The sequence below is a fragment of the Anolis carolinensis genome, chromosome 1 (assembly GCF_035594765.1).
Source record: "Anolis carolinensis isolate JA03-04 chromosome 1, rAnoCar3.1.pri, whole genome shotgun sequence".
In the NCBI taxonomy this organism is placed as follows: Eukaryota; Metazoa; Chordata; class Lepidosauria; order Squamata; family Dactyloidae; genus Anolis; species Anolis carolinensis.
The window spans coordinates 262,341,870-262,367,445 of NC_085841.1; the positions used below are offsets into that span (position 1 = coordinate 262,341,870).

Genomic DNA, 25,576 nt, shown 5'->3' on the forward strand with positions numbered 1-25,576 from the left:
GTCTAAACATGAACATAATTTATGTTTCATGTTTATCTTATACACATAGCCTGAAAGTAATTTCATACACTATTTTAAATAATTGTTTTGCATTAAAGAAAGCTTGTGTACACTGAACCATCAGAAATAAAAGTGTCACCCACATATGTGGACATTTTTGGATTCTGGAGTATTTTGTATTTCTGGATAAAGGATGCTCAACCTATATTAGATTAGATAGGTGGATCTTTTGTCAATCTGGCATTCTGTTGTATTGGACTGCAAGTTTCCTTATCCCTAACCAGTATGGGAAAGGCTGGACTGCTATGAACGTAAGGTTTGGGTTAGAAATTGGTTTTCTATACCACTGCAGGATTTTAGCATAACCTTATAATCAAGCTGATTCTGAAATACAGGGACTAAAAACGGCCTTCTATTCTTGTGTTGCTAATATTTAGGGAATTCTGAGATGGAGCTAAAACGGCAATTAGAAAGACTCTTGAGGGCAAGGTCAAGTACAGTTCGGGTTACAGAATTTGATTGGCAAAGTCAGCTAAATCCAAGTCCATCCATTAAAGAAGAGGAGGAACAAATTGTGGATGAATATCTTTCTCCTGATAAGCTGGTAAGTTAATATCATGTCAATGCATCTATAGTGAAAGTTAATGGAGTGACGTGGTTTGAGTGCTAGACTAGGACTCCAGAAGACCTTGGGAAACTTTTATTGGGTGCACCTTACTGTTCAGAATACCTTTATGTTCAGAATAAAGAATATGTTGTAAATATTCACTTAATATTTGTATAATATTTTGTAATAATAAAATAGCAGCACTGTAGTTTCTTGAAAAATAGTGAGGCTGATCCCCTAGTTGTTTTATTTTTACATTGTGCCATGCATTATTTGCTTGCATATTAGTTAAAGGCTGAGGAAAGCTTGAGATGGGCCGATGTCATCAGAGGGATAACTAGTTAATACACTGCATTTGTTAAAATGAGAGTAGCTTAAAATATTCAAAAAAAAAGAGAACTATACCAATACTCTTTGTATTTCAAGAGTTTCAGCAAGGTTGCTGTGGTCTCTCTCTAATTTACTTTTAAAATAATTAAAAGGAAAGAACTAATTTGCTTTTATTTTAAATGTGTGAAAGAATTTTTCTTGAGAAAATACCTGCCTTCAGGCAAAAGGCAGATGTCCTTTGTTGACTAAAGAACCAAACAAAAGATGGCAGAGAATTGATAAAAGCATATTCTCAGAAATCATGTTGGATTTCACCTACTGCACAACTGTACCACTTCAGACTGAAGGTGGATTTTTTTTTTAAAAAAAAACTCTATTAAAGACACATTTTATAGAATAAAACAACATTTTCTGAGAAAAATATAAATGTAACTAAATATAAGGCTAATGCAGTACACATAATAAAACTACTAACCTGCTGAACTAACATTCTACAATACAAAAGGAAAAGGAAGAAAGATTACTGACTTCCAAATTCCCAGTAAATTATTATAATTATCCACTTATTATAATTCTGCTTAATCACTCAATCCTACAGTTCTCAAAATCTTAATGTGGATAATCTCCCTAACTGGTCCTAAAAGCAACAATTCCCATGTTTTATAATAACTATTTAATGGGTTTTCTCTAATCAAAGTCATGAGTTTATTCACCTCTGTCAAGTCATACAATTTCATCATCCAATCTTCTTAGGTGATGTAGCTGTATCCTTCTATTATACACAAACAGTCTGGCAGCCATAAACATATTTTGGGGAAATATCAAAATGTCCATCAAACCAAAGAACCCAGGTTTCATATGAATTTTTAATTTAAAAGTGACCTCCATCAAATTTTAGATGAGTCCAGAATTTCTTCATCACATATGGTTTTGGATCACCTCTTAATGACTGCATTTCCAACACACATTAGTGGGCCTTTTATACATATTAATTAATCTTTCTGGTGCCAGATATCAGTTAATCATCTTGTAAAAAATTTCTAAAGTTGAAATGTTTTCATGTTCTTTTCTTTTAAAAGAAACTGAAAACGTATCATTATTTAATCTTACAAAACTAATGAAAGTATTCCAAATTTTACTGTTAAATTTTTAATTTTAATTTTAAATGTGGCTTATGAAACATTTCAGCCAAGTCAGAGTTGTGTTTGGTGAAGGTTCAGCTTCTGTGGTTTAACTGTTCAATGTTATCTCTGGCAGTTACATTATTTTTTAACCAAATATGGACTTTCATTTTTTCTGAGAAGTTCTTTATGAGTGGGCATTGTTGAAGCAAACACTTCCTCCTTTAAAAAAAAATCTAACATTGTCAAGGAAACACAAAACTATGTTTGCTACACCCTTTTAATGTTCATGTTGAAGCAGCTGCTTTCATGCTGTTAACTTCTCTTGGCTTTTTTCAAGTTTATAAATAGTAATGTTGTTCAAATAAACAATTACAAACAAATTTGCACTGTGCCTTTCTAGTAGTTAGATTTTCTTAATGGTTGAGTAGCAGAAAATCATTTTTCCTCAGCACATTTATACCATATTTTTTACTTGTTTTGATATCTGGGAGCATTTTTCCCCTTCTGCTAGTATTTCATTAAGAGAAATATTTTGAAATGTTGTGTGCCTGTGTTTCCTTTCTTCTTTCAGTACTTTGGATCCTATTGCTCTTCACTCTTGAGTGTGACCAAATTTTTTGAACTTATATATTTGGTAAAGTTTGCTGTTCCATCCTATAGTTGAGTACCTTAAAGCTTGCTGTTGACTCTCCATAGTATTGTATACTGAATGGTCCCCCAGCTGGGTTTCAGTCAGATGGGTTAAATTATCTTTTATAATCCCAATAATCATAATCACAGTCAATAAATGGGATTAATATCAGTATTTCCATCCAGAGATGGAGTGCAATTCTTGCAATTAACTCTTACTGTTAAAAGTCCTCTGTGAGGTAATTAGTAGTAGATGATATCTATTTCTAGCTTTAAAGGGTCTACTTTGAGTACAAATACCCTTGCTTTAGAAAGAGAGATTAATGGGGTGGTGTTGGATGAGATAAATGTTGGTGACTACCAGAGTTTCTACTGGTCAGGTCATAGTAACTTTTCACAGCTTCTTGTCCTTCATGGAACAGCATTCCCCCCTCCATTTATTTTCTACCACCATATCTGGTATATTATTAGAAAGAATGTGAATTTATTAGGATGTATTTAATGATATATATTTGGGCTCAAGACCTAAATACTCTAAAGCAAGCATGGGCAAACTTCAGCCCTTCAGGTGTTTTGGACTTTGACTCCCACCATTCTTAAAAGCCAGTAAGCTGTTAGGAATGGTGAGAGCTGAAGACCAAAACAGCTAGACAGCCGACATTTGCCCATGCCTGCTCTAAAGGCACCAATCTGGTCTTGGAAATTAAGAAGGGCCGATCGTGGTTAGTACTTGAGTCTTTAATCGGTTTCTGGGATGGAATATATAACTAAACTGTATGATTTCTGCAGAGCCTTGAATTTTCAATTTGATTGGATTGAAGACCAATGGTAAGGCATCTTAAAATAGAAAAAATGTGATAATATTTATGTGCTTCCCATCATAGTTGCAATACTTTCTCCCTTATTTTTTCAGGTTATCTGTCCAAAGATGTTCAGGAATTTCAAATGTGGGAGTGGGGAAAGTATTATCTTCTATAAACTATTAGATTTCAGGGTTGTTGTATGTCTTTCGGGCTGCGTTGCCATGTTCCAGAAGTATTCTCTCCTGACGTTTCGCCCACATCTATGGCAGGCATCCTCAGAGGTTGTGAGGTATGTCCATGCTGAGTTTCATAATTATCCTTTTCTTATCGTTGCAGAGAACACTGACAGGATTAGATGATCTGCGACAAGTGAGGGTCCTAGAAATGCGTGTAGATACAAAAGAGAACAGCCTGGGAAACTTTGGTGAGAAAACATTTGATACTTACTGAAACTTTCGTAGCCTTTTCTTAGCTGGGGTTTAAGCCTTCTTAATATCAAAGGGTTAGAAGTTTCCCAATTGGACTAGTTCCTGTTCTGTGTGAGTTTTAAAATTTTTCATTACTGAATGTTGATTACTGACAAATGAGTTACAGTTATCCCTCTACATTTGCAATTTGGTATTTTGCAGATTTAATTATTCATGGATTCTTTCTTAGAATCTATGATTCTGTGGTCAGCTTCCACCAAAGGTTTGACCATAAAGACATATTGGATGACCTAAAAATTCCCAGAGAGGTGTTCTCTCAGGTTAATAAATAGTCATTTCTTTATTTGCAGTTTTCCCCTTTTATGGGGATCCTGTGCCCCTAACCCTAGCAAATGCAGAGGGTTGACTGTATATTCAAAACATGCTGAGCTATTATTGTAAAATAATGGTTGGTAAACTCACCCATAATAGTACCAGACTTCTTTAAATAAGAACCACAAATTAGGTTAGTCAGAAGAGTGTGCCTTCAACTTAATTTGGTTTTTACCTTCTGGCAGCTTCACTAAATAGATCAGGGGTCCTCAAACTTTTAAAGTGGAGGGCCGGTTCATGGTCCCTCAGACTACTGCGGGGCCGAATTATCATTTTTTAAAAAATGAACAAATTCCTATGCACACTACACATCTTATTTGTAGTGCAACCCCCCCCCCCCCCAACAACAATTACTTATTTATTTATTTACTACATTTATACCCCACCCTCTCTCAGAGCGGCTTACAAGTTGTATGTACATACAATATATTATATTATCAGCATAGCACAATATTAGCATTATATATTACTATATTGTACTATACCACTATACTGTAATATTTTTAGTAATAATATATAATTAATATTATTATATTGTATTATTATTATATTGTATTACATTATAATATTATTTATTTATTTATTTATTTACAGTATTTATATTCCGCCCTTCTCACCCCGAAGGGGACTCAGGGTGGATCACATTACACATATAGGCAAACATTCAATGCCTTTTAACATAGAACAAAGACAAACAAACATAGGCTCCGAGCGGGCCTCGAACTCATGACCTCCTGGTCAGAATTATTCATTGCAGTTAATTGCAGCTGGCTTGCTCTCCCACCTGCGCCACATTATATGTATACACAATATATTATATTATTACCATCGCACAATATTAGTAAATAAACAATTACAATATTTAAAAATAAAAACAATTTAAACCAACATAAACCTATCAGGATTTCAATGGGGTGTGGGCCTGCTTTTGACCAATGAGATAGTCAAGTAGGATTGTTGTTGTTGTGTGCAAGTCATTTCAGACTTTGGGCTAGTCTAAGTCTAAAGCTGAGGGCGGGGGCCGGGTTAATGACCTTGGAGGGCCGCATCTGGCCCCCGGGCCTTAGTTTGGGGACCCCTGAAATAGATTGTATGTCTGAGGCTGCCTTCCTTCTGGATTAAAAAAATATATGACAAAATAATCTGGGCTCATTCTTGAAAATGAAAATGTTATAGTTGTCAAATTCACATATGAGGAATAAAATATTTAACACTCATATTTAAATCCATTCTATGTAGAATTGACTTATTTTTAGTAGTTTGCTTATTTATCCTGTTGGTGTCCTAAACCAGGCTTGTATCAAACATGGATAATAGTAATAACCAGCGACAAAAGTGAGAATAGGGAGCAGTGCTTGAGATACTCCTGCTAAGACTAGGCTGTAAAGAGTAAGATCCCCTGGAATGATATTTTTAAAATGGACTGTCAAGTCTCTTATGTGGCAAAGACTATTAAGGAATTATGAATAATAAGTGTACTAAATGATAAAGCAGTAAGGCATCTCAAGACAGCGATTGTCACTTAGGTATAATAAAGACTGCCTGTGAGCAATTTGGATGCACTTACATGGAAATAAGTTCAACTGAAAACATGTAGGGCACTAAATACACATAGAGCTTTTAATAGACTATGTTTAAGGGTGTCACAATGATAATGAATGGGAGAAGTAATTTGTCCCTCTCCTCCAAGTATCAGTAAGTAGACAAAATTAATAGCAGCCTACCTGCCAATATTGAACTATTTCAGCTTAAAAACATTTCCGGGGTCCTTGGCTACAGGTGGCTTCAAGGCCACATTGCCCACCTCTAGCATAGATGCTGCTGTTTGGTGTATACAAGTACAACCACTCTCATCTGAACAGTAATATTAGTACACATGGTCACAGTAATAATAAGCAGTAGGTTTTTCCACCAGTGCTTATGTATCATGTACTGTGAGCAACAAGCATACTAGAAAATATGAAGCAATAGGTTTTGTAATTGCACACAGTTACTTTGTCCTAATGTTAACTTGTTAAGTAGGCATTCAAGACAGTCACTGGCCATTTTTTTGTTGTGCTGATGTCTTCTTCAATTACTTTTGATCATTCAGATATGTGCATGGGAGTATATATAGATGGGCTTCAGTTTCCATTACAAAATTACTCAAGGATCATACAAGTTAATGTGTGACATAGGAGCCCCCAGTGGCACAGTGGGTTAAACTCTTGTCCTGACAGAACTGATGACTTGAAGGTTGGGTTGCTGACCTGAAGGTTGCCAGTTCAAATCCACCTCGGGGAGATGAGCTCCCTCTATCAGCTCCAGCTCCATGTATATCTAGTTTTAAGATTCTTTCAAGCTAACCGTTCAATTTGTGCCAGCGTTAAGCTGAGGTTTTGTGCAATTCATATCTTCTGTCTTAACATGCCCCCCCCCCCCCCAAAGATGGCCCTTGGGACAAGCCAAAGCATTATAGAGAAGATGTTAATATTAAACAAGAGTTTCTGCAAAATCATATATTTTGTACCATTTATTAGTATATGACTTTATACATTTCATCAGTAAGTACAAAAGTTGGGTACTTTTAATGGGAACATATAAACATAAACAAAGTATTATGGTTCTTTGCATAGAAATATGCCAAGTTCAGATTCTCAGTTTACCAGATTCCTCCTAACTAGACGTGTATGGCACTTTTTTACAGCTAGGAAAATAGGTACTTCATTGGATATATGTGAATTCTTGTAAATTCATTTTGATCTTAGCCATATGACTGTCGAATCCAATGGCATCAAGTCCATTCAGCTTTTCAAGCTCATAGCTTCAGAATATTACCCAGTGAGCTAATAATTAGATCATCTTTTAAAATCTAGGAACAGTTGTTATTGTTGTTATGTACCTCCCAATCATTTCTGATTTATGGTGACCCTTAAGTGATCCTAACGTAGGATTTTCTTGGCAAAATTTGTTCAGAGGGGGTTTGCCTTTGTTTTCCTCTGAGGCTGAGAGGGTATGACTCGCACAAGGCCATTGGTTTTCCATGACTAAGCCATAATCTGTTACTCAAACATCTTTACTGGCTCTTCAAAATGAGTCACTTATCTTTATATTCAGGGTTGCTGTCATCCCTTACATTCCAGAGGTTATGACTTGCCAATTAGATAATCTTCGTGACAGTAAAGGTTTGGCCAAAGTTTGACATATTTTATTTCATTATTAAATTAGAAGGCAATTTTACAATTTTCTATCTAAGACTTGTCTACAGCCAAGTATACTACCAATTTATATGTAAGATTAAATGATAGATTAAAATGTTAAATACAGGGAGTCAGTTCTGTATAGCATAGTAAACTGGATGAGTCTTTGGTTCAACTATCAGAATTTCCCGAGAATCTGTTTTAGATAAACTGCATTAAGTCAGATCCAAGGGCTGAATTGGCTTTGCATGATTTCTAGGGTATTTCTTGATCCCATTGGAATGTCAATGTAGCTGAGAGGATAAAAGTGCCTCATGTGAACAGAAGGGTATAGAATGATTGTACCCAAGCATCTAGAGTCAGAAAACACATGTTCACTTGAAGCAGCACATTTAGTTTAGGTAGCTGATTAGCTTCCTTTTATGCACAAAATAAAATAAAAATGTTACCATTGTAATTTCTCTGTTTAACAAATGCTATTCCTATTATATTATCACTGTCATTTCCAACTGTAAACCCCAAAAGTTAGGAAACAGAGCTAAATTAATCCTGAAATAAAACAGCCGGTTTTACTTATTTTCAGGGAAATCTAGCATTAGTGGTATTGTGAGGTAATTTCTTATCACAGCCCTCCTTTCCCCCATGGTCTCTTCTGAGAGGAATGTTCCACTATGAAGGGCCGTTCTATGTCACTGTAGGCAACCAGAACATATTGCTTGGATGCTGCAGTGGCCCTTTTAAGCAAATTTCCCACAAATGAGAAGCTGTCTGCTTGTTTTCATATCCATTACATACCTATTTCAGAAAGAAAAGGGGAAGAGGCATGTATCACTTGTTCTGATGAATGGTGCAAATATATATTCACTCTTTGAATAGCAAACCTCTGCCAGCAATAAGTTGGTGCAGAAAATTGTGTTAATTTGCATATGCTACCAGAATCTCTGAACTCTGCCTGTTCATCAGTGGTTGGATCTGTCCTTGGTGTATTGCATTAGAACCTCCACAACACACATATCCTGAAAAGAAGCCTATTTATCAGTGGCCATATGCATGACTTTTGCTTCCCTCCACAATATTTCTTCAGGCTGCCTGTTGTTCAGAAGTTGCAGTACTTTAAGACTGAATTCTACAATCTTTTCAAACTTCATGTTATCTGTGGTACAGCAGTGTCTTCTGTACATCACCAAATGTATGCCTAAAATGCCCTTATCTCAGTGTATTCAAGGGGGCTGTGCACTTTTTGGCAGGGTTCCTCTCATTCCATACCCTGCATGCCCACCATACCTCACTGTTTGTGTCATGGATGTGACAAAGAATGTTTTCTGTGAGGAGCGGTCCAGAGCTTTGCAGCACTGTTGTTTGTTTGCATTCCTCTTTTGGCCTTGAGCATTCCCAAATTACGTCTTGGGTTTCATTACAGTGAGCTGCCTGTGGCAGTCTCCACCAAGTCCTTCCAGTCCAGGCTTTCTCTGCTTGATTCTTCCTGGAGAGGGTCAAAGGAGCATGCATTTGCTATCCACCCACCTTTCAGCATAGGAAGGGTTTGTTTCTCATCTGAAGGTTCATATCAGCTTATTTGCATCATGTTTAAAAAATGGCATAGGATAATTTTGTCCGAATACGATTACATTTTATGGGACAGAATGTATTCCTATGGCAAACCGAAACAGACAATTTTTGTACTAGATTTTTTTTGTCTGTGAAGAAAATTGTTCATGAGCAGTGGTGAAGCCCGGGGACATTGTTTAAAACTCTTGTAGTGATTGTGTCTACTTGTAGATTTGATCCTATGTAAATGTATGTTACCTCTGCAACAAAACCTGACGCAGGGGACCTAAAATCTTAACGACTGAGATTAAAGAAGGGGGGTATTATTGGAAAAGGATTAAGTGTTAAGTTAATCATTAACAAATTTAAAAGACCTAAATTGCATTATAATACTACATTCAAAGCTTAATAGAGTAATAGGAGGAAATGCCATCTATTATGTTACTTCCTCCTCCATTTGACACTTTGGAGAGAAGGAATTTTTAAAAGTCCTATTTCTCACCAAGCCCACTAAATCTCCTCTTTCCCTTTCTCCCTTCTTTAAAGGCGTATCAACACCCTCCACCTCCATATAAAAATGATATCTGGCAACAAAATGTTTTATTTATTGCCCACTTAGATTTCTTGGAAAAGTAGTTTTAATCCACTTAGACATTTGCAGCCAGCAAGGACGGGAGGGAGAATGAAGGAAGTAGGGTAGCGATTTGGTAGACCATATCTCTAGGGATGAGCCAGCCCAGGCTTTGAGATCCTCAGGAAGCCCTTTTCTCCTCCCACCACCACTATAAGGATAGTTCAACTCTATAGTATTCTTGGGTCAGAAGTCCTTCATTTTAGGAGGACTTATTATTTGTGATTTCATGTACCCATGCGAAGTCCAGGAATGTTTCCACAATCAATTTGGAGGTTTTGTTGTACAGAGAATTGCCTCTGGATGTTCTGTGGAAAAGGCAATGTCATGTGGATGCTTTGAAAAACTGTGAGACCTTTAGCAACATATGGAAAAATCCACAGGATATTTTCTCTGTTTATTTCTCCCTCTTATCTCATTGCTTTATCTTCATACTTTCTGAGATATACTATTTGTTACATGAACCACAACAAAGTTCCATGTGGTGTCTGGTGTAAAGAGAAGGAGAATCATAGAGGTGTCAAGATGACTAATCCTCTTCTATGTTGTTCTATTTGTTTGTGACCCAACTCTTGTGATGCACCAGTCCTAGAGGATTTTATCAAAAGTAAGAAATAGTTCTCTAAAAATTCAAGAGAAATAGTGTTTGGAAAAAGAACCATTAGCTGCTTTAGTCTTTAGCACTGTGGCTCATTTTATTAACTGGTAATTTAATTCTAAAAAAAATTACTGTTGAAACTCCAACTAAGTCCATCACTTTGGTTAAATACAATTGTTATTTAGCTGGCACTTTAAATTGGCAAATTTCTAACTTAATTGATAACTTCATTTTAATTTGTTAGTTCCTTTTACACAAAGAGATGGGTAAGGCTCTTGGGATCTTCTTCCCTCCCTCCTCCCATTTGGAATTACATGCTGTGCCACTTTATTGATTGCTTATTTGTGTAAATTTGCATGTAAATGAAAGCAATAACTCTAAGGGAAGCAGTTTTGAGAACATTACCCAGACAATGGACTGAATCCAATATTATGCAAACGAACTTCCAATAATGCATTGGGGTTTTAACTTCCCCTGTGAAAGGGTTATTCACTGCTGTGCAGGGTTATGTAACAGATGGGGAGGAAGGTGCATGAGGAGCTGTAGGTGCAGGATTCAATATCACAGCACTCACCATTCCACTGGCAGAGAGGCAAAATTGGTAGAACTGATTGCAACCTTAAAAATAACAGGAACACCATTTTGCAATATTACATTGTCCATTTGCAACTTGATTTTCAAACAAGCTTATGAATGTTGTGGACTATAAAGTCAAAAATGCTTGACTGGAAGAGTCATGTAGAATCAGAATGGGAAGAAGCCTCATAGACCATCATGCCCAACACCTTCCAGCTAAATTAGCCGTAAGTGGTAGTGCTGCAGCTTCATTTTGAAGATGTCCAGAAAAGGAGACCCACCAATTGGTTAGCCAATTGGTTCCACTGCCAAACCACTCTTACTCTCAAGGAGTTCCTTTTAATATTCGATCAAATCTAATTTCCTATCATTTCAAAACATTAAATTGGTCCTGTCCTCTGGGACAGCATAAAACAGGCCTGCCCTGTCCCTCTGGGACAAACGTTTAGAAGTTTAAAGAATGCAGTCACGTCACCCATTAGTCTTATCTTCACTTAACTGAACATGCCCAAATCCTTCAAACTTTCTTCATATGTTTTATTCTTCATACTTCTTAGAATCCTTGTTGCCTTCTCTGAATCTGCTTCAACTTGTCTATATCCTTAAAATGAGGTGTCCAGAACTCAGCACAGTACTTCAGAATATAGCAGGCATTCTACTCAAGACCTCCTTCCAGTTTTAAACACAGCAATTGAGACCTCTTCGAGCACTGTTTTCCAACCAATTTTGGATCCGTTTGACAGTGTTCCAATCTATTCCACTTTTAAACAATTAGTTAATCAAAATAGCACAGGGGACCTTCTCTGATCCTTGCTGAAATTGAGACAAATTACATTCACAGCCTTCTAATCATCTTACTAAACTAGTGTGTATGATTAGTTTGGCAGGATTTGTTCTTAATAAACTCATGCTGGCTCCTCCTAACCATTGTATTGACATAAAGATGCAAACAGACTTTTATATAATTTGGTTTAATATTTTCCTGATATTGAGATGTGATATTTTCCTGGATCTACTTTTTTCCTTTTTTGAAGAGAGGGACAATGTTTGCCTTTGTCATAGAATCATAGAAATAAGTGAAGTGAAGTGGCAAAGCATAAGATGGGTACAAAAACGGAGCAAGGTATGTATGTATACACATATACACGTATATGTGTGTTTGTATGTACATACATAGAGAACAGATTATATATGAGTCCATTTGCAAGTTATTTTGATGACTGTGTGTTTGTGTGTACACATACTCTAATGCTGGTCTTTTTTGTGTTCCTATCCATTTCAAACAAACAACAATAGCAACAACCAAGCCTCACCAAAAACCTGTTCCACTTGAGGCGAAACTGGGCTCACTAGCACATACCGCTAGCTGCAGTCCCTTTTATAAGCCATCTATAGGGTGAGAACTGATTTCAGCCAAAAGTTGTTTTCAAACAGCTTTTAAAATGTGTTGTTGAAGTCTTTCATGGTAGAAATCACTAGGTGGTTGTGATTTTTCTGAGCTGTATGTCCATGTTCTAGAGGCATTCTCTCCTGACATTTCACCCACATCTATGGCAGGCATCCTCAGAGGTTGAGGGGTCTCATCCTCTGATGATGCCTGCCATAGATGTGGGCGAAACATCAGGAGAGAATGCTTCTAGAACATGCCCATTCAGCCCGGAAAACTCACAACAACCCAAATTTTAAAATATTGCTACTTGAAATGTCAAATAGAGTCCTGGTAATCTTTTAATTTCTATTATTCTTCATAATAAAGAAGTTAGAGAAAGTACCTAGCACTTCAGGAATCCACCTAAAACAATGGGGAACAATTATATAAAGGGCATTTTTAGAACAATTATGTGCTAAATCCAGTGGGTTGGTCCAAATGACAAGGTACTCATTAAGTGAATAGGACTTGTTAGAACATTAATTCAAGTCCCATTGGTTCAATTGTCTTACTGTCATTTGAGATGAACACCTGTATATCTTCAGGGATGGGGTGTGTGTGTGTTTCATATAGAGGCTACTGTATTTATCTGGATATTTTTGTGTTTTCCCCCTTATTTTACAGGTACCTATCTTCCTAATCTAAAACATCTGAAACTGAACCATAGTAAGATTACCTCTGTAAGGTAAGGAGATATAACATGAAAAGAGAAGTTCAGAGTGATTTTTTACTCTCCTGTTTCACAATGGCACCTTGTAAATATACATCTTTATATCTTTATACCCAGTGAGACTGAAGTAGGTCTTTATCTTGTGTATGCTGATAAAGCTCTGTTGAGCCCTTCAGTTTTGTTGTAGAGATGACAAGTAGAAAAACACTTTAAAAGGTGAAATTCGTGTTCTGTGATCTGTAAAAGCACAGGAAGCCAATGCCAAAATTATTCCTTCCAGAGGGATCATAATGTGTACTAATCCGTTGTTTTTTGGTACGAAGAGTCTTGTAGCACTGTAAAGATACCAACAAGGAAAAAAAAACTAGAAAGGGGGGATGAGAATGCTTTTGAGGGGGAAAGTGGGGAGGGGAGAAAAGCAACTAAAGAAACCTGCCTCTATTAGGGACCCAGCGAGAAGGGCAGTGAGGAGAGGAAGAGGCAAGCTGTTCCCATCCCATTCCCTTTTCTTACCCATACTGGAGGGAGGAGCCCCTGGTGGCGCAGTGGATTAAACCCTTGTGCTGGCAGGACTGATGACTTGAAAGTTGGGTTGCTGACCTAAAGGTTGCCGGTTCGAATCCAATGTGAATGAGCTCCCTCTATCAGCTCCAGCTCCATGCAGAGACATTAGAGAAGCCTTCCACAAGGATGGTAAAAAACATCAAAACATCTGGGCTTCCCCTGGGCAATGTCCTTGCAGATGGCCAATTCTCTCATGCTAGAAGCAACTTACAGTTTCTCAAGTTGCTCCTGACACCAAAGCATCCGGTCATTCCCTGGACAATGTCCTTGTAGACAGCCAATTTTCTCACACCAGAAGCAACTTGCAGTTTTTCAAGTCACTCCTGACACAGAAAAAAAAACCCCAACTGGAGAAAGGCAGCCTTCCCTCCTTTTCCCCAGCTTGGCAGATTGGGTTTTGTGTCTGGTTTGGCGTCCAGTTCATTTTAAAATTGGTAGGGTTTGGGGCCTACAGGGTGGGAACTGGTGATGGGGAGTTTTAGATGCCACAAAAGAAGGATCCATGGGCCATGTGCAGTCTAAAAGTCATGTTTTGCCAATGTTTGATTTAGAGGTCAGAAACCTTGTTTTTAGCTGGCTAGCATAGAACTATATACACAGTGTATGATTAAAAGATATTGCTTTAGGTCTTTTGGATTTCTACCTTACATTATTTTATGAGACTTTTACTCTGTTGCTTCCATCTATTTCTTTTCAGCCAAGTAATCTCAGATTTATGAAGTAATAATTGAGGGAGAAACATGAAACATTCATAGAAGAGAGCAGGTTAAAAAACTATATTTTACTCTCCCATGATGGCATATGTTGCTTATCTTTTTAATGATTCTGGCAAAAAATGACTATATATCAAAGCTAATGGGGTATTTGTTCTAGTCAGGCCAACAGCCACAATTTTTAATCTAATTGCTTCTGCTTTCTAATTTCAGGGATGAGTAAAGAGATATGTGGGAAAACATAGATACATTTTTTCTGTTCCATTAGACTTTCATAGTTAATTCTTTGGGCATACAGAGTAGACCCCATTTGCTGAATGACTTATCATTTATAGAGTAAAGCAAGACAGTCTTTTCCTAGATATACTTTTGTTGTTTTAATGAAAATGTCTGGGGAAGCCAGTAGCATATAGACTAGGACCAGTTAAAATCAAATATATCAATTACTTCATGGGGTTAAAGACCAATAGTCAGGTAAAAAATGTGTGGGTTTTTTTAAACAGTTGAATTTTTTCATGTTAAATGAATTTTTACATGGAAAGAAATAACACTTCCTGAGGAAAGTCATGAGATGTTTCTGGGAAATATATATTTTTTCTTTTTTGATTGATAACCTTTCAGTATGTGATTAAGAGTTAAATGCATTTTCCAAATGCCACATCTATGGCTAATAGCTATCTTTTTTCTAAATTTTCTAATTTAAAGGACAGACTTAGGTAAACATACAATGTATTTGTTGCAGACATGGCTTTGACACACTAAAAAGAGCGTGTTTTATATTGTATGTAACAGATTGTTTTTTTTAAAAAAAAATAAAATAAAATTGAGAGTGGGAGATGAGAATTATGCATGTTAAAGTCAATTCCAGTGTAACTTTTTGTATAATTGGAAGTACGTCCAATTGATTGTGATGTTTACCTACAAGAGAATACATTCCATAGAAGTTAACGGGGTTTGCTTTTGAACAGGGAAGAGCTGTATGTAAACTGACTAATTTAAATTAAACTTGGGTTCTTGAGAGTAACCCACTTTCTAAAAATTACCGTGCCCTGGTACTTTTAAGTTCCTGGTAACATTTTTGAATCTTTTTGAGGCAGTGGTAAATTTTGGGTGCTTGTTTGCTAAACCTAGAGGCATTAAAAATATCATTTTCTTCAAGCTATTGAAGACTGTGTGGTCTTTGTATAAAAGCATTATTTTGTGTCTTCTGTATGACATGTAGCCCAATTCTTAGCATGTCTATTTGAAGAAAAGTCTTTTACAATATGTGCAATAAGACTGACTTCCTGGAATTAGGCCTTCACTCTAGTTTATGTCTGCCTTTCATTCCCAATTAAATAGCTAATTAAGTCTGGCTTCGTAAACTGTCTCTTGTCATTGTGCTAACCTTTTCACATATCTGTCTGTGTTTGTCTGCATCAGTGTCTGGGAGATAATTTTGGTCCCCACCACATTAATGATGAAATTAAAAATTGCCACAATGTTTCCAGCTACTGAAAAGAGTTTTTGAAAAGCAAATGTAATAATGGTTTTCCTCTGGCAGGAATATTTAATTTCTTAGTTCAGCATCCTTTTACTATGTGTGTTGAATTTTTCAAGAAAATGACCTGGTTCTCTTGGCACTATTAAATAAGATATATAACTTCATGTAACATATCTTGGAGTGCAGTGACTGAAGGCAATACACTTCCTACTTTTTCCTGCTGTTGAAGACTAGTGCTTTCAATGTCTTAAACAGGGGTCGTCAAACTTGTTGAGGAGAGGGCCAGTTAACTGTCCCTAGACTGTTGGGGGGCCAGACTATAGTTTGAAAAAATACACAAATGAATTTGTATGCACACTGCACATATCTTATCTGTAGTGCAAAAAACATGAATGAACAACATAATATTTAAAATGAAGAACAATTTAACCAACATAAACTTACCAGTATTTCAAACGTGGGCCTGCTTTTGGTTGATGACATAGTCAAGTTAATTAGGATTGTTGTTACTGTTGTTGTTATTGTTATTGCGTGCCTTCAAGTTGTTTCAGGCTTAGGGTGACTCCAAGTCTATAAAGTTCAGGATGGGGGATGGGTGACATCTGGCCTGCAAGCCTTCGTTTGGGGACCCCTGGTCTTGAGAGCCCAACAGTATGGTAGACAGACAGATGGCTTTCATTGGACCTAGTATTACATCTTCAGGGGATCTGATGGTGGTAAAGCAAGAGGAATATATATATATACCTGTGGAATGTCCAGGGTGGGGAAAAAGAACTAATGTCTATTAACTAAGTGTGAAGGGTGCAATTAGTGAACCTGATTTGTAGATGTTTGAGTGGGATCCATCCATTAGCATGAGACAACTAAAAAGATTGCATAGTCAGTAGTGAGGGCATCTGCCTAGAAGTAGCCAGGAAGTAGAAGTATGATGTTCAAAACAGGCCAGCATGAAACACAGGAGTCCTCCATGTAATGTCCACGATCTGGCATAATTTTCAGTTTCCCTACTGTGCAATATGAATGTTACCCATGTTACTCAATATCTAATGAGTTTGAAATGTACCTCTAATATCATGCTCCAAGATAATGAAAGAAGTAAGTGATTGATGGAATCAGAAATGAGAAGGGAACAATTATCATCCCCTCCTGGGTAATGTAAAGAGTTGCATGTTGGGAAATAATAGTGTAATTAGGAAACTACCTGGAGAATTGGCCATCCTTACCAGTCTCTGTTGTTAAAAGGCTCCTCATCCAACAATGCACTGAAAAAATAATTTTCTACAAGAACAATTATTGTGAATTTATGTTTGCCTATTGTTTGAAACTTATCTTACAACAAGAAAGATGTGTATAAGAAAATATAGTGTTGGAAGTCATTTAAAGACAACCAATTTTCTACATTGTGGCAAATTGCAAAATTGTGGAAAATTTTGCAAAGTATCTTTCTTGTAAGGTTATGGTTTGATAGTGCTTGATCTGTTTACTGTGTGAAAAAATGTTATTGACCAGAAAGGAATAAAGGAACATGGCATTGTAGAAATCTGGTCACCATTTCTTCTCTGTGCTGCACATCTGACTTCATGACATGGGACACCAATAAATCAACTGAACTTTGGGAGTAGTATCTTTTGACATAGTGATTTATAAGAGGAAGGGAGTCCCATTATTTAAATGTGGTATGAGGAGGATGTGGAAGACTGAAATAACTGAGTGTATTAATTCAACCTATTTGTGAGGGGAAAGTGCTGTGTATTGCAAATGAATTTAAAATCACACACATCTACTTCGCTTATTTGCGTATTTGAAAATGTTACCAAAAGGGTTTTACAGTCTCAACATTAATTATACAGTGCTTTTTGATAAGTTGATCTTTGTCCATGCATCATGAATTTACTTTGTATTTTTCCCTTTATTGAACTTACTGTAAAAAGAAGTTACAAGTCCTAGTGCAGATCCCAATCTATCTCGTATTTAGCTATGTGCACAATAATCTTCCTTTTTCCATGTGTATTAAACAGTTACACCATCTGTCATAATCCAAATAAAAGTATTGGTTCCACTTAATGAATTCATGCACTTTTCTGTAATATTTCCATATTGTCCATATTCATAAATGTCATGATGCATGTATTTCTATCTTTATGAAGTGCTCGTACCCCAAGATACTATTTTGGCATCTTGATCAGTTTATATAAAAAGAAGACATCCTTTATATAAAAAAACCCGTCTGCCACTCCTAAAAGGGACAAGCTTTCTGCCCGTCAAATAAGGAGCCTTTTTATTAGCCCACCATAAGACCTTGCAGAGGTGCAAACCCTTCTTCTTCTTTATTCATTCAGTCGTTTCCGACTCTTCGTGACCTCATGGATCAGTCCACGCCAAAGCTCCCTGTCGGCCGTCGCTGCCCCCAGTTCCTTCAAGGTCAAGCCAGTCACTTCAAGGATACCATCCATCCATCTTACCCTTGGTCGGCCTCTCTTCCTTTTTACTTCCATTTTCCCCAGCATCATGATCTTTTCCAAGCTTTTCTGTCTTCTCATTATGTGGCCAAAATACTTCATCTTTATCTCTAATATCCTTCCCTCCAATGAGCAGCTGGGCATTATTTCATGGAGGAGGGACTGGTTGGATCTTCTTGTGGTCCAAGGCAATCTCAGGATTTTCCTCCAGCACCACAGTTCAAAAGCATCTATCTTCCTTTGCTCAGCCTTCCTTATGGTCCAGCTCTCGCATCCATAGGTTACTATGGGGAATACCATTGCTTTAACTATGCGGACCTTCGTTGCCAGTGTGATGTCTCTGCTTTTTACTATTTTATCGAGGTTGGCCATTGCTCTTCTCCCAAGAAGTAGACGTCTTCTGATTTCCTGGCTGCAGTCTGCATCTGCAGTGATCTTCACGCCTAGAAATATAAAGTCTGTCACTGCCTCCACGTTTTCTCCCTCAATTTGCCAGTTATCAATCAGTCTGGTTGCCATAATCTTGGTTTTCTTGATGTTTAACTGCAACCCAGCTTTTGCACTTTCTTCTTTCACCCTGGTGATAAGGCTCCTCGGCTCCTCCTCACTTTCAGACATCAGAGTGGTATCATCTGCATATCTAAGGTTGTTAATGTTTCTTCCAGCAATGGCGCAGACCCATGCCTTGCAAAATAAAAAAAATCACCCTCAAATGCTCCAAACCACACTTTGCCCACCCCCATGGTATGGCAGAAGGTTGTGTGCCCAGAGTCATCAACCAGATGTGTATTTCTTGTGCATAAGATCTGATTTCTCATGGAACTGCAGACTTGAAGAGTGGAATCTGCTTAGTCAAATGAGGCCTTTAATTCAATGTTTTATCAATTTTGGCTTAGTTATAATGCAATATCTCTGGACCCTGAAGTATTAGAAATACAGGGTGATGTACACATTCAGAACACACAAGCCTAAAACTGACCTGTTTTCAAGAAGGCCAGGAACAACCAGTAAACCTGTTTTTTCTTCTTCTCACACCATTGATCTTGCACAGATAACTCTTCACAGACTAAAGAATATGGTAGATTATGGACATTACATGGGGTTCCTATATTTCATGCTGGACTGTTTTGAACACCACACTTCCACTTCTGCTCATGTTCTAAGTGACCTGAATTGGAGATAATCAGGCTTCTGGACACTTCAAGTGGAATTACAGGAGGCCCCACCTTAACATAAAGAACCTGGTGTTTTTGGTGCTGTTACAACCAGAGAAGGAGATGGCTTAGACCCTGAGCCTCTTTGAAGTGTGTGGGGCCTGTTCCAGTGTATAGGAGTAGAGTTGCAACCATGGATATTAATTTGTGTTTGAGAAGGGGAGTGTAGACTTGGTTCTGAGATGTCCCTTTTCTTTGCAACAGAGTTAACAAATTGCAGTGAGATTTGTAGGTTGGGTTGCCACCCCCACCCCCTTGATCTGATATCTGGAATCATTTCAGATTTGTATTGGTGAAGTCAAAGAGAGTCTTATCAATGAATTTGGCTGAAATTGACTTCTTGAATGTCTTGCTGTCACAGTTTACAAAATCTCAATTAGTGCTATACCACATTGCTTTCTCCCAAGTTTTCAGTAATTATCACCAACTTAGATAATTGATTTCCATTAGTGCCTTCTATATAAGAGAGATTCTGTAAAGCATATTAAAGGAGGCCCAGTGGCCTAGGGGATAAAAGCCTTGTGACTTGAAGGTTGGGTTGCTGACCTGAAGGCTGCCAGGTTTGAATCACACCCAGGGAGAGCGTGGATGAGCTCCCTCTATCAGCTCCAGCTCCATGCGGGGACATGAGAGAAGCCTCCCACAAGGATGGTAAAACATCAAAACATCTGGGTGTCCCCTGGGCAACGTCCTTGCAGACGGCCAATTCTCTCACTCCAGAAGCAACTCCGGTTGCTCCTGACATGAAAAAAAAAGCATATTAACATATTGAATTTTGGGAAGCTAATACTACAGAATTTATTCTAAGGCACGCATTTGTTTTGACTAGAGAGTGCCATGAATGTTGATGGAATTATATCTTAGTAAATATATTCATAGGATTGTGTTGTTAATTGTTGAAAGTTTCTATGACTGTAGCTCCATAAAACCCTTATTGCTTGGAAAAAGTGTTATATTTAAAATGACTGGGTGGAGATTGGGTTCATGTTCAATATGGCAGTATAACATGATTTATGGCAAGCTTTTAACAATGAATTTATTTCAATTAAACTGGAATTGCAGAATGTCCAGCTTGGAGGGTAGATACCTCAGGGCTCACAAGAGTTTTCCAGTTAGTTAAATAAAATCAAACTACACACTAATTGTTTTGTCATTGTACACAGCATTATATCAAGTTAGTGTGATATAATACTTGTTTTAATGCAAGGAGCATCAATAGGACTGGGAAATATTGCAAATAGATTATGCCCTTATTAATGATCTGTGTACGTTATGCATTTGTTCATGTGTGTTCTATGAACATCTCTTTTACTTTGGATATCTGGAAAAGTTATGAGGATTAATTGCTTTGACCTTGTTGCCAAAACCCCAATGAAACCAAGAGGTATTCAGAGATTTTGACTGTTGCTGCATTCCTTCTTTTTTCAAGCTTTGTTCTCTTTCATTTGTTAAAAGATTGAAATCTATTTTTTGGAATTATGCACGTGTTCTGTAATCAGCCTTTGAATCTAACTGGGATGAAATTTGTAATAAAAAAATCTGTGCTTATAGAAGTTGAAGTGCAGTTTACATTAGTTTCCTATTTAATTCATTGATCACTTGTTTGAAATCTTGAACTGAAGTTTACTACTCTGATAAGGAATTGATGAATCTGACCTTCAAGGTCCCAAATTTTATTCCTTCAGGGATCTTGGAACAGCTCTGACTAATCTTCAAGTCCTGTGGATGGCTTGCTGTAGGCTTCCAGATTTAGATGGGATCTCTTCCTGCTGCTCTTTGAAGGTGGGGCTGTTAGTGATTTGACACATATCTTTGTGCTGATTATTGTTATTATTATTTTTATATTTATTTATACCTCACTTTTTAGCTCCACATGAAGACTCAAACTGCTTACATTAAAAGCATTTCAATACAATTTAAACTCTACAAATATACAAATATTAAAATAGAATTAAATATCAATGGTACAGTTTAAAATGATTAAAACTCCCTGACTTGATCTTAAAAACCTTCTTCTTTAAAACCTGCCTGGATAAAAAGGTTTTTGTCAGCTGGGAGGGGGCCATACTAGTTTCCGAGGGAAGAAGGGAATTCCGAGTCAAGGAGTAGCTACCAACTAAACTTGAGATGGAGGTGGAACTGAGAGAAGGACCTCTCCCGAAGATCTCAGGGCCCGTGTAGATTTGTACGAGGAGATGTTGTCAGCCAAATAGCCCGGACCTCTGAAAGGAATTGGTCAGTGAGTTCAGGCTCAGTGTGTATGCGTGTTTTCTTCTAAAAGGTTTAACATATAGCCTTCCATCATAAGCTGTCATGTATTCTGTTTGCAGACTTTGATTTTTGAGAATTCATAATAATTTAGATATAAAAATAAATTCTTGTGAGCCAGTGCTATGTACTGGTCTGACTTCAGGAAACCAGGATTCAAATCCTTGCTGAGCCATAGAAATGTACTCAGGGCACACTTTCTCTGCCTTGGAGGACTGGCAAACTTGTCCTGAATAATCTTGCCAAGAAAATCCTACAGTAGGCTCACCATAAGTCAGCACTGATTGGAAAGCACCAGATAATAACAGCACTTGAAAGAATAGACTAATATCCTCTGAATAAATCTTGCCAAGACAACCCTATGGTAGAATTTTCATAAGTCTGAACCAATTTAAAGGCACATCATATATACAAGTACACAGACAGGAAGACTTTAGTTCAATGTCTTAATTAAAAGTGCCATATATAGTTAAATCTTAAACATTTATACATTGCTTCTGGTTTTTCTTTTTAGGAACTCTACATAGCCTACAACAACATTAGTGACCTAAGTCAAGTGAGCCAGCTGGAACATCTTGAGGTTCTAGACCTTGAAGGAAACAGCATTGAAGATCTCAGTCAGATTCAGTATCTGGGGCTTTGTGCAAAATTGTCTACTCTTACACTGGAGGGAAATCTTATATGCTTGAAACCAAGTCCCCAATCTCCAGAGGTGTGTGTATATTGTAGATTTATCTTATTTTAACTTTAAACATAAAATGAAATTGTTTTGTGACTTAGTACTGTATAGTTTGCCACATGGAAGTTCACCCAGGGCTGAATTTAGAATGTTAGTTATTTCAAATGAATGTGTTACATTACATGCTTGTCACAGATGATATGTAATTTGTCATATAATTTGTTCTGGGGCAGGCAAGGTAGCATGTTACATCAAAGCTGTATGAGTAGTACAGGTATATTTCAGTTAACGAAGTAGATATGTCTTTGGGCTTTCCCTCTTTAACAGAAACTTTGGTACCAGGGGCAAAAATAACATCGAAAGAATAGGGATAGAGTTCTACACCACAAAAAGATGAACATGTTTCAGAAGACTTGTTATTCAAAATGAGCAGTATGCACGCATGAAATGCAATAGGCGGTTTTATCCGCTATTATATTATTGTTGAAATGGTGGTTGAATTTGCGTTAAATGTTAATGATGTTTGTTTTTATTGCAAATTGTATTTTATCTTGTTAATGTGGAAATTTGGGCATGACTCCATGTTAGCTGCCCCGAGTCCCTGCGGGGAGATAGAGGCAGGGTATAAAAATAAAGTTGTTGTTTTTGTTATTATTATTATTACTATTATTGCTATGTCAGGTAACCATAGCATAAATAAACAAAAACATTTTGAATCTTCTGGAGACCCTTTCAAAGCTTTGTCTACCAAACATATAGGAATAATTTCTTTTTTTCATTAGTCCCCAGTTTTGTTATAATTTCCATTTTGATTGCCCAAAATTCTAGGGATAGATAATAATAATAATAATAATAATAATAATAATAATAATAATAATAATAATCTTTATTTATATCCTGCTACCATCTCCTCGAAGGGTGGCTTACAAAGGCACTCCAGCGTTCACATGTAACATACAGTAAGTAAAAACAGTACATAAGTATAAAACAAGTCACATAAGATTATAACAACAGTAGATAAAACTAGCTGCCACCAATTTACAAAAAGCCAACTTCATATGGGCCCATTCAGCCTACTCGAGGTCAAAAGCCTGTTTGAACATCCATGTTTTCAGGTTGGAGCAGAAGGACTGAAGGGTGGGAGTTAATCTAATCTCTTTTGGGAGGGTACTAGGCCACCACTGCGAAGGCCCTCTCTCTTGTCCCCACCAACCACGCTTGAGATGGTGGTGGGACCGAGAGAAGGGCCTCCCTTGTTGATCTCAGAGCCCGTGCCAGTTTGTAGAAAAAAATGCAGTCACAAATATATGTTGGATCCGAAGCGTATAGGGATTTATAAGTAATAACCTACACCTTGAATTGAGCCCAGAAACTTGTCTGAAGCCAGTGGAACTGGCAGTCTTTCCTGGTTTCCTCTTTTCTTTATTTGCTGTTCATGGATTCTCAGTGATCCTAGAGGCAGATGCTCTTTACCCATTGTAGGGAAAATGATTAAATAAAGTAGAATCCCATTTTTTCCTAGCTTGGTCTTTATTACCCTTTTTACTTTTTAGACAGATAGTGCATGGCACAGCAGGAAGTTGTAACCACACATGCAGCTATGTTATGTTGTCTCTTTCTGAATCATTGGTTTGAACTAGAGGGAAATTTAAATCAGGAATAATCTTGTGGAATCTTCGAATTTACAATTTAGAGGGATATCCTTAGAATTTTCAGCCAGAGAACTCTAGTACCTTCCCAAACTAGAAACTCCAGCATGCCATGGGATGCAGCCATAGTAATTAAAGCAGAACCATTGTGCTATAACTGGGTAACATGAAAAGGAAAAAAAAACAAAGTCTCACATATCTGGCTGCATTTGATCTTTACTGCTATATAGCTACAGCTGCTTCTACCTTTGCTAGTGGAGGCAGCGTAAAGCTGATTGTATTTATTTTATTTATTTTAAAAAATATTTATTACCCTCATCTGTAGATATTTGAGGCAGTGTAAAATATATTACCATCAACATTCAATTAGATAGACAGGTAGATAGATAATAACATGGTTGACACGAGTTACAAAGTCTAGTTAAGGCCTTTGTAAACAAAATGTTTTTCAGTCTAAGACTGCATGCTTCCTATTTTGATTCCTTTAACGTGGAGAAAGCATACATATAATTTATAGACACCGTCTAAACAAATGCATTGCCTCTGACTGGCTATTTTCACTTTTTTTAAAAATGAAATAAAATGACATATACTGCTTCAAATAAATGTACAGCTTTCTACAATGGGCTGTATGCTTGTTCAGTGTAATTTGATTTTCAGATGAACTAATCTCTTCCTGACATCTAAAGCAAAAAACCAACAACCTAATGATAAATTTGGTGGTCCCTTTTGCAAGCTGTTGCTGCCGTTGCACTTTGTATATGTGTAACTTGATGCACATCAAATCAGAAAATCATTACAGACTGGAAACCTATAGCTTATGCATTTTGTGCGCTATGTGAACTGATGACTCACTGATGTAAATATTCACTTATCTTCTTGTGGGAGCAATATGGATTGAAAGTTAGCTACTCAAATCTTATATATGTAGATGCCAAGGACTCCTAAGGAGAGTGACCATTTGAGGTACAGTATATTTTTTAAAAGGTGTACATGCTACTGCAACTCCCACCTTTGATGGAATTGTATGTAGCTAAGACCTATATGTTGAGCATAGGGATAGTACTGCATCTGTCAAGAGAGCTTATGGTGCAGAGGTTGTTCTGAGCAGCATTTATTTGAAATCCTCATCTCCTAAGCCTACCACCCCCTTGAGGCATTTCGTCTGGCCCTTGTCTGATCATACAGCTGCCTCATTATGCTGTTTGGTCATTTCTCCCAGATAAAATGAGTCATTAGCAAAGACCTCTCAGCCCCTCCCCTCTTGAATGGATAGCAGAGGAGGCTTAGTAAGCCCTGTCTTTTACATTACCCCAGCTGCATGCTTTTGCCCATTGTCTTTGTTTGTGCAAGATGATTTAGTGTGTGTGTGTATATCTTTTAAAATTAGAATTACAAGGGCACCAGCCAAAGGGATCCGGCCTGTGCTAGATGGAGTGACAGTACCTCGGAAAACATAGTTTTGTAGCTCAGTGCTGAACCTGCAGGCCAGGTTTCTGTAGTGGCCAAAAATGCCTTTGCACATTTGAAATTTATGTCCTAACTGCACCCATTCTTTGAGATACCCAATCTGGCCATGGTGGTACCATTTGGATTACTGCTTTGGGTCTCGATCAAGAGAG

General features: G+C 37.3%; 1 protein-coding gene across 2 annotated transcripts in view; it reads left to right on the forward strand.

Annotated features, from left to right (window-relative positions):
- The window catches only part of lrrc56 (leucine rich repeat containing 56), a 52,894-nt gene that overhangs the window by 10,025 nt on the left and 17,293 nt on the right, over positions 1-25,576 (forward strand). For both annotated transcript variants that reach the window (XM_003214782.4, XM_062967582.1), the window contains exons 2-6: positions 438-604; positions 3,831-3,918; positions 12,880-12,940; positions 21,044-21,140; positions 22,141-22,338. In XM_003214782.4, the coding sequence (XP_003214830.2) occupies positions 449-604; positions 3,831-3,918; positions 12,880-12,940; positions 21,044-21,140; positions 22,141-22,338 (600 nt within the window). In that variant the 5' untranslated portion in view covers positions 438-448. The remainder of the gene's footprint in view (positions 1-437; positions 605-3,830; positions 3,919-12,879; positions 12,941-21,043; positions 21,141-22,140; positions 22,339-25,576) is intronic.